The sequence below is a fragment of the Aptenodytes forsteri genome, unplaced genomic scaffold (genome assembly GCF_000699145.1).
Source record: "Aptenodytes forsteri isolate BGI_AS27 unplaced genomic scaffold, ASM69914v1 Scaffold54, whole genome shotgun sequence".
In the NCBI taxonomy this organism is placed as follows: domain Eukaryota; kingdom Metazoa; phylum Chordata; class Aves; order Sphenisciformes; family Spheniscidae; genus Aptenodytes; species Aptenodytes forsteri.
In genome coordinates, this window is record NW_008796044.1 from 9,180,231 (window position 1) to 9,188,838 (window position 8,608).

An 8,608-nucleotide genomic window follows, 5' to 3' on the forward strand; every position below is an offset into this window, starting at 1 on the left:
GGTCTGACGCTCCGGCGGGGGGAAGCGGAGAAGGCTGGCAGGGGGGTGGGAGGCAGGCTGTGCTCCCCCCAGAGGTGGGCTGGGCTGGGGCTCCTCGGCCCCAGGGCCCCAGGGCTGGGGCTCAAGGCCCTGTGCGGAGAGCTGGGGGGCCGGGGCAGAGAAGAGCCGGGGGTCCGGGGCATCTTTGCCCTGCTGCTGGCAGGTGATGGCGGGGGGCCCCGCCCCCCCGCGCGCTGGAGTGCTGAAGGTGAAGGTGCCTTCGCCAGAGTCGCTGCGGCGGCCAGCCTCAATGGAGAAGATGGTCTGTGGGGCCAGAGGGCAGGGTGAGGGGCTGGCACCTGCCCTGGGCAGCCAGCAGCCCCAGGGAGGGGGAGAGGCACACACCTGATCCTGGCCAAACTTGCGGAGGAAGGGATAGGGCCAGGTGAGCAGGGACTGGCGGGACTGCGGGTCCTTCAGCGTCAGGCTCTCGGGAAGGGCTGAGAGCAGGTAATGCCCGTGCAGGCCGCAGCGGGCGGCCGCATCCGTCCGGACCACCAGCACTGGGAATTCGGTCACTGCAGGAGCAGAGCAAGGTGGGAGTCAGCACCGCAGCACAGAGCTGGAGCCCACCCTGGCCCCATCCGCCACCCCTGCACATACGGTCCTGCCAGGAAGAGTAGAGGGAGTTCTCTTCCATGGGGACAGCAGGGCTGGGCTGGGTCCTGGCACTGCTCTGCGCCATCTCCTTTGCACCCTGAAACAGAGGGATGTGAGCACAGCCCCCGGACCGGGGGATCACAAGCCCCCCTGCCTGCCCACGCACCCCAGAGCCCCCTGGCTCACCCGAGCCAGGAGCAGCGTGAGGGCTCCCAGCTACGCCTGACCCCACAGTACCTGGAAGGCCAGCTGGCAGAGCTGGGCGATCCACTCATCCCGCTGCTCGGCCGCCAGCACGTAGCTCTTTTCCGTGGTGGTGAGGTAGAAGGCAGCAGTGGCTCTGGGGCAGCTCTCAGTGCCCGCTGGGCCCACGGAGACGCAGTCTGAGAGGCGGATCACCCGCCGGGCACACCGCCGCAGGGAGGTCTTCTCCAGCGCCGTGCCATCATCTCGCACGTCGAACTTCTCCATGCGGGCCACGCCGGAGGGGCTGGCAGCAAAGAGCTGGGCTCGCATCTTCCTCCAGGACCTCTGTGGCATGGGAAGGGCGCAGGCAGGGGAAAAAAAGGGTCAGCAAAGAGCTGCCTGCTGCGTCCTCGCAGCGCTGCCCTCCATGTGGGGCTGACAGTGCTTGGGAAGAGCCATGTGGGGCAGGAGGGGGCACAGGGGGTCCCTGCCCACACCCGCCAGGTGCTGCTGGAGGGCATGGAGAGCCGGGGCCAGTGCTGGGTTGAGGGGGGGCCCTGCCCTGAGCAAGCTCAGCATGGCTCGCTGGGTGAGTCACACTCGCTGCCGGCTCGCTGAGCACCAGGTCCTGCTCTTTGTTCCCCGCTGCAAGTGCTGGCCTGCCGCTGCTGCAGCTGAGCTCTCAAGCTGTTCTCAGGACAGACCCTGATGCAAATTAAAGCCATTTTGAGCTGCTGAGGCTCCTGCTGGCAGCCTCACATCTGCTGAGCGCTGCCAGGCCCTGCAGCTCGCAGCCCGCTTCCTCCCAGGGGAGGCTCTGTGGCACCAGCACCTTCCCAGCCTGTCATGGGATAGAGGGGGCGCGTGCCCCCACGCACCTCAAAAGCGCAGCAGAGCCTCCGCCCTGCAGAAACCAGATGCAGCCAAGCACCCAAAATACCCATCGCCACCAGCCCGCCTGCCTCCTACGCAGCAGGGCACCGGCCCCACACACGCAGGGCCTGCCCGCTTCAGTTCCAGGACTCGGCTCTTGCTCGGCAGGGAGGTCGGAGCGTGGTCACAGCCCAGCACATCCACCGAGCCCCCCGTGGGGGCACGGCTGCCCTGCCATGGCAGAGGGGATGCCGCTAAGGCAAGGCCAGCGTGCCAGTGGGACCTGCTTCGCCAACACCCACCTCACAGCTCCCTAGAGCTGGCTCAACCCTGCAGTGACTCCCACCATGTCACCCAAACCGTGCCCAGTGGCCTGCAGCAATCGGTGCCCACCCCGAGGGCCCAGGGCAGCAGGCCAAGCCACGAGGGGTGCCCCACGGATGGCACTGGCACCCCAGGGCCAGGCATGCGGAGGGCTGGGTGCAGAGCCACGTCCCACGCACTGCCCCGGTGCCCCGCTCCCACACACACACTGGAGCTGCGCCTCGTTAACACACATTTATTGTTTCATCGTGAATCACGCGGTGACCAAGCGAGAAGAGGGACCCCACGTGCAGGGGCGAGCCTGAGCAGATGCCTGCACGGATGAGTCCCCTCGGCCGCAGGGAGAGCCCTGCTCCTGGGGCTGAGGAGCCCAGGGCCCCCCCAGAGCAGCTCCGAGGGGTCTGGCTCCAGTCCCCCCTTCCCAGGCTGCCGAGGGCCCAGCCCCAGGCCTGGCATCAAGACAGATCAGGGCAAACCCCGTACCCAGCCCCAAATCCACCCTTTACCTTTCCAAATTTGCAGTGCTGAACATAGAGGATCCCATCCTTCACTGGTCTCTCCATGGGCCCAGCGTCACCCTGGCAGCCAGCACAAGGATCAGGGACTCGGGCTACCAGCAGCGGAGAAAATGTGACTGCTGCAGCTGAAGCAACTGCATGGGGCAGACTTCCTTCTCTCAGCAACTTCCCCTTTTTGGTGTGTGGGATGAGGGGCAGAGGCTGGGTCACAGGAGGTATCCGTCCATCCGCCCTCCCTCTCGCAGAGGGGCAGTGGGGCAGAACGCGCGCAGGCAGGGCACAGGAAGCACCTAGGGGACTGCCCGACAGGAGCGCAGCACGCTCCGCCTCGCCCCGGCTGCATCAGCGTTTTTGGGGGATACAGGAACAGCCACGAGCCGAGGAGGCACAAAAACAGGTAAGGGGGACAGTCCTGGAGGAATCGAGGGGCTTTGGAGAGGAGCTCCACACATTTCCTCCTGGGGCAGGAGCTTCATCAGGCTGAGCTGGCAAGAGCCCCGGTGGCCAAATGGCTGGAAAAGGGGCCACAGCAGTGCAGGACAGGCCCCCGGGCTTGGGAAAGGTGAGGGCAGCTGGGGTGCTGGCCCGGCTGAAAGGGAACCAAGGCCCGCGCAGGGGGAGCGCTGGGCAGCACGCTCCTCAGGCTAGAAGTCCATAGAGCTGTGGGCCAGGTAGTCCTTGCGGCCGATGTTGCTGACTTGCTTGGTCTGCATCGCCTCCAGCTTGGGGCAGTCGGTGATGCGATGGCCCAGGCCACCGCAGAAGGCGCAGCCCCGCTCACCTGCAATGGGAGGGAGGAGGTCAGGGGGAGCCGTACCACACCAGGAGAGTGGCCCCCCACCCCAGAAGCAGAGGGGCTACGCCAGCGTCTCCCCCCCGCTGCCACAGCACTGGGCTGCCCGCATGGCCAGGCAACGACAGCCCTGAGGCAGGCAGGAACCGCCCCGGGAGCTGGGGGTCCTGTCCGCAGCCCAGGTCTCTCAACAGCCCTGCGGGAGGTCCCTGTGCCAGCCCAGGGTCTCTCACCTCCGATGTCCAGCATGGTCTCGTCCCCGCAGTGCAGCACCTGGAGCACAGGCGGCACCTTCTGCTTCGCCTCCAGGAGCAGGGCCTTCAGGTCCATCAGCACTGACTCATCTAGGGGCAGAGACATGAATCAGATACAGCCCGAGCAGGGTTGGGGGGGGGGGTGCTGCCTCGCAACACCATCCCCCCTCCACGGGCCATCATGACTCGTCCCTGCTTGCTCAGGAGCAACCCCCTTGCCAAGGTGGAGGCAGCTCCATCGCCCAGCTGCCTCCTACAACCGCAGCCCTCCCCAGGCAGCCCCCAGCCCCACGCTGTTTCTCACCGCAGGCCTTGTTGATGAAGGTGGTGGCAATGCCAGTGTTGCCCGAACGGCCTGTACGCCCGATACGGTGAACTGTGGAGAAAGAGACAGGATCAGGCACGGGTGAATGTGATGTGACAGACCATCCCTGACCCCAGTCACTGCAGAGACAAGCGCACAGCCTTGCTGGCCTCTGCACCCACCCCACCACGCCCTCGTTGGTCCCCCACGGGGCCCAGTCCCCACCATAGTTCTCAATCTCCTCCGGCATGTCGTAGTTGATGACATGCTGGATGGCTGGGAAGTCCAGGCCCTTGGAAGCGACGTCAGTGGCAACAAGGACATCCTTCTTCCCATCCCGGAACGCCTCAATGGCTTTTGTCCGTTCCTCCTGATCTGCAAAGGCCCAGCAGAGAAGATCAGCAAGGGCAGAGTTCCCAGTCCTACCCCTTGCGGCAACCACTATGGCCTCAGAGCCAAGCATCGCTTAACCAGGGCTCCCCCAGTGAGAGGACCTACACAGCCTTTCCCCAAATAAAGGAGCAGAGGGACGTCTAGGTCCCATAGGGACTTGCACTGCGTTTATGCCTGCTACATACAACGTGGCATTTGCTCCTGACACTGCGACAGTCCTCCCTCACGCCATCACAAACTGCTGCACGTTTGCTCCTGACACTGCGACAGCCCTCCCTCACGCCATCACAAACTGCTGCACACTGGGACCTCCCGTGGCCATGTACCACCCCGGCAGGAACGGGGTCAGGCAGGGTCACACCGCGGCCCAGGCCTCCCCGATACCCTCACTGACCTTTCCCTCCATGGATGGCCACAGCTTCCACACCCTTGAGCAGCAGGTACTCATGGATCGCATCAACATCCGCCTTCTTCTCTGCAAAGATCAGCACCTGCGGCAGCACAGACATCATGGAAGAGCCACCTTTCTGTGGGCTGGCACTGCTGGTACCAGCATAACCCCCCAGGAGACCCATTCCCTCTTGCTGAGCAGAAACACAACAGCTCTGGGCCCAGGACCTGCTCATACTTGGAGCACGGCTCACCCACACACCTACCCCACCCATGGCAGAGCCCTGCAGCATCACGGTCGCATCCTCATTGCCAGCTCCACCAGTGCCCCAGGGCTGCGGTGTGCCCATGCTCCACCGGTGCCCCGGGGCTGCGGTGTGCCCGTGCTGCCCCCAGCCATGCTGCCGGAGCAGCAGGAGCGCACTACTCACAGGTGGCGGGGTCTTCTGCAGGCACTCAAGGAGGTACACCATCTTGGCCTCTTCTTTCACGTACTCCACTTCCTAGGAACAAGCGGAGAGATGAGTCAGGCAGGCAGGCAGCAGAGAAATTGCCATTGCTTGGTATACCTTAGCCTCTTGGGAAAGAGGGCGATGAACCCCAGCTCCCTGACAAGGGATGCATCAAGTGCCCTCATGAACGGTGCTGGCCTCCCACACAGGCATGGGGGAGCTCCCAACTACCTCACCTGCACAACATCCAGGCTGGCAGCACCCGCTCGCCCAACATTAATGGTGATGGGCTTCACCAGGGCACTCTTGGCAAAGTTCTGGATCTTCTTGGGCATTGTGGCACTGAAGAGGAGGGTCTGTCGCTGACCCTGTGCAGGGAACATAGTGCGGGCAAGGATTTAGCACTCACCCAACCAGGTGGGTGCAGGGATTGAGCATCAGGGTGCTCGTATCGTGCCAGCTCAGTACCTTGAAGTAGGAGAAGATGGTACGGATGTCCCCCTCAAAGCCCATATCGATCATCCTGTCAGCCTCATCCAAGGCCAAGTAACGGCAGATGTCCAGGCTCACCATCTTCTTCTGCAGCAGGTCCATCAGGCGGCCAGGGGTTGCCACCATCATGTGTACACCACTGTGGGACGAGAGAAGGCCACGGTCAGGGACTCGGATTCCTGCCCCACGCAGCGACACATAGGGAAGGTAACACCTGCTTGGCACATCACCTTCGCCCCCACACCTTCCTGAAGCCAGCCAGCCAGGGTGCCGCCCCTTAGTCCCCTGCCAGAAAACGGAGCACAGCTCCAGCCCCACAACCCGCCCCCCCAGAAGGTCTTACTGTTTGATTGTCTCCATCTGCTCCTTGACAGACATGCCCCCGATGCAGAGGGCGCAGCGCAGCGGGGGCAGGCCATCCTCCTGCAGCAGGCGGCAGTAGTACTCAATGATGCCGTGGGTCTGCCGGGCCAGCTCCCGCTGCAGAGAGAAAACTTACTCATTCCTACACCACCGTGCAGGGAGGATCTGGGATTGCCACTGAATACCAATTAAAGCTTCCTCCCGCACGTCACCGTGCCCCTGGCGCTCACCGACGGACAGATGATGAGTCCGTAGGGTCCCTCTCGCTTGGAAAATGGCAGCCTCTTCTCCTGCTCCAGGCAGAACATGATCACCGGGAGGGTGAACACCAAGGTCTTCCCAGAGCCAGTGAATGCAATGCCAATCATGTCCCTTCCCGAGAGGCTGGCAGAGAAATGGGGCTGATGGTGAGGGGGAGCATCACAGAACGGCTCAGACCTCCAGGGCTGAGCAAGGTGACGGGGCGCATCTGTCACCAGCAAAGAGCACCCGGTACACACCGCTGGGTGGGCTGTAGGGAGCAACTGCTCCCCACTCTGGGAAAGGGACAGAGCACTCACATCGTGGGGATGCCTTGGATCTGTATGGGTGTTGGCTGCTGGATTCCTTTTTTCTTCAGGCCCCTCAGGATAGCTGTCAGAGAACAAGGGACACACACGTTCACGACCTGAAGTCTTCTCCCTCTTTCCCTCCTCTCACGTCCCAGCTGCAGCTCCTCCACCAGTGACAAACACCCCTTGGGCCAGCAGCTAGGTGACACAGCCACTGTTGGGAATTTAAGCTGCAACCCCACTAACACTAAGCATGAAAGATCCGACAGTTTTGCTCGCTGACGTGCGTTTCCCAGGAGAACGCTGTCCCCCACCCTGCCAGGCTCCTCTCCCGGCCCACCTGCTGGGAACTTCATCTCCTTGAAGCTCTTGATGGGGGGCGGGATGCCTTCCCCCTCCACCAGGATGTGGTACTTCTTGCGCACGCGATCATGCCGTGCCTCCGACATGCCCAGGATGTAACGAGGTGCTCTCCAGCTGCGAAGGCAACAGAGAAAGGTCATGGTGCAGAATGAGGCTGGGGCTGAGAGGCAGCAGCCCCCACGGAGGCCCATGGGAACTCCCTGTCAGGCTCCAATATCCCACCAGGGAAAACAGGTAACTCCAAGGGGCTTCATGGTGTGAGCACGGGAACAGATCCACACCAGTTCCAGCATTACATGTTTCCCCAAAGTCTCAGTAAGAACTCCCAAGCTAACAGCTGAGAACAGCCCATGGACGGTGGATGGGACATGCCAAAAATCTTTTGGATGTATCTCGATCATCTCTCTGACACTGCCTTGAGCAGCACTGGCTCTGTAGGCTCCCCCAGTCTCTTTCTCTAGCTTAGTCACCTCCAAGATCTGAAGATCCACCCCAAGTCTTCGAGTTCAATGTAAACGTACTCTAGAAAATCTTAACTGTATATAAAATAATGTTCAAGGTGACTCCACAGCCTTCAATCTTATGTACAGCAGTAAGAAGCCAGGCAGTGGAGCAAGAGAGAAGGCAGTGGCCGCAGAGCGGCGCTCCTCCTGCGAGGCTGCACGGCTTCTGGTTCTCTTCAGCTGCGAGGAAGCAATGTGTTCAGGAAGACAACCTCTGTGCTGTGAAACACACCTGGTTTTAATCGGATCATCGTAGGTGATGCCCTTTGCCATCTCCTTCACTGACATCAAAGCTGCAAGAACAAAGCCGACGAGATCAGTGCAAGCTCTCCATCCCCATGCGCACTTAACCTCAGCAGAGAACTACTCGGGCAAACAGTTTGGGAGACCGTGCCCGGAGACAGAGGAGGAAAAGCAGCACCCCTGACAGCCCCTCTGGGTACAGGAACACCAAATGCTGCAGCCTGCCATGCCTAGGGGCCCGCCACAGCACCGTCTCAGCTAAGCCAGGCAGCTGGATGCTGACTGAAGGATCCTGTTGTGATCTCCCGTCCCACCCCGGGTACAAACATCCCTGAGTGTTGCAAGGCAGTTAACACCCCTGCTGCTGCCCTGACAGCTCTGGAGACAGGTCTGAGAGACTCGGAGCTCCCACCACTCACCTCGGCCCTCTGCCACGCTCTCCAGGATCTTCTCTTCCTCCTTCAGCTGCTTCTCCTTGGCTGATTCTTTCCGAGCTGGGGGAAGAGTCAGGGGCATGGTGAGGAGGTTTCAGTCCCTCCCGAAAGCCGCCCGGCCCTACCGCCAGCCGCTCCCCTACCTTCCGCCTTCTCTTTGAGGTGCTGGTGCTGGTCCAGGAGACTGATGTTGGACTGGGGCCCCAGGGGGATGTCATCCTCGTCACCCCGCTGCTCACTCCCGCTGTCCCGCTGCTCCTCCTCCGACACCACCTTCCGCCGCATCTGCAGCAGCTTCTGCAGCTAGGAGGAAACGGGTGGAGGTGGAGTGAGAGGCCCCGCGTCGGGAGGAACGTTCAGACCCCTCCCCCGGCAGCGCCGGGCCCCGTCACTCCGTTACCATCTGCTGCTTGCGCTGCTTGACGGGCACGTAGGGCACATAGTCGTCATCTTCCTCCCCGGACAGGTCAGACGTCTCCGCCGCCTCCTCCCGCTGCCTCTGTGGGGAGATGCGAGGTGAGGCCGGTCCGGGA

At 62.3% G+C, this 8,608-nt stretch overlaps 3 protein-coding genes across 3 annotated transcripts in view; all 3 read right to left on the minus strand.

Moving 5' to 3' along the window:
* Window positions 1-2,977, minus strand: part of DOK3 (docking protein 3) — a 3,382-nt gene extending 405 nt beyond the window's left edge. The window contains exons 1-5 of the mRNA XM_009285761.2: window positions 2,529-2,977; window positions 877-1,170; window positions 643-736; window positions 385-557; window positions 1-303 (exon numbers count right to left, since the gene is read on the minus strand). The exon at window positions 1-303 is cut by the window's left edge and continues 405 nt beyond it. Coding sequence (XP_009284036.1) covers window positions 1-303; window positions 385-557; window positions 643-736; window positions 877-1,170; window positions 2,529-2,585 — 921 coding nt within the window. The 5' untranslated portion in view covers window positions 2,586-2,977. The remainder of the gene's footprint in view (window positions 304-384; window positions 558-642; window positions 737-876; window positions 1,171-2,528) is intronic.
* On the minus strand, window positions 2,969-8,566 carry DDX41 (DEAD-box helicase 41). The gene is made up of 16 exons (XM_009285762.2): window positions 8,476-8,566; window positions 8,219-8,378; window positions 8,061-8,135; window positions 7,631-7,691; window positions 6,873-7,009; window positions 6,542-6,614; window positions 6,212-6,365; window positions 5,962-6,098; window positions 5,595-5,757; window positions 5,363-5,494; window positions 5,106-5,177; window positions 4,679-4,775; window positions 4,117-4,266; window positions 3,892-3,963; window positions 3,567-3,677; window positions 2,969-3,321 (listed from the first exon to the last, which is right to left on the minus strand). The coding sequence occupies exons 1-16, from the start codon at window positions 8,476-8,478 to the stop codon at window positions 3,185-3,187; spliced, it is 1,734 nt and encodes a 577-aa protein (XP_009284037.1). The 5' UTR covers window positions 8,479-8,566; the 3' UTR covers window positions 2,969-3,184.
* Window positions 8,543-8,608, minus strand: part of FAM193B (family with sequence similarity 193 member B) — a 12,015-nt gene continuing 11,949 nt past the window's right edge. Inside the window, exon 11 of the mRNA XM_019473788.1 lies at window positions 8,543-8,574. Coding sequence (XP_019329333.1) covers window positions 8,543-8,574 — 32 coding nt within the window. The remainder of the gene's footprint in view (window positions 8,575-8,608) is intronic.

Excerpts from the sequence above, each read along its gene's own strand:
- DDX41 (XM_009285762.2), bottom strand. Across the intron at positions 8,136-8,218 it reads CCTCAAAGAGAAGGCGGAAG|CTCGGAAAGAATCAGCCAAG; the intron begins GTAGGGGAGCGG and ends CTCTTCCCCCAG. Across the intron at positions 7,692-8,060 it reads GAGCGTGGCAGAGGGCCGAG|CTTTGATGTCAGTGAAGGAG; the intron begins GTGAGTGGTGGG and ends TTGTTCTTGCAG.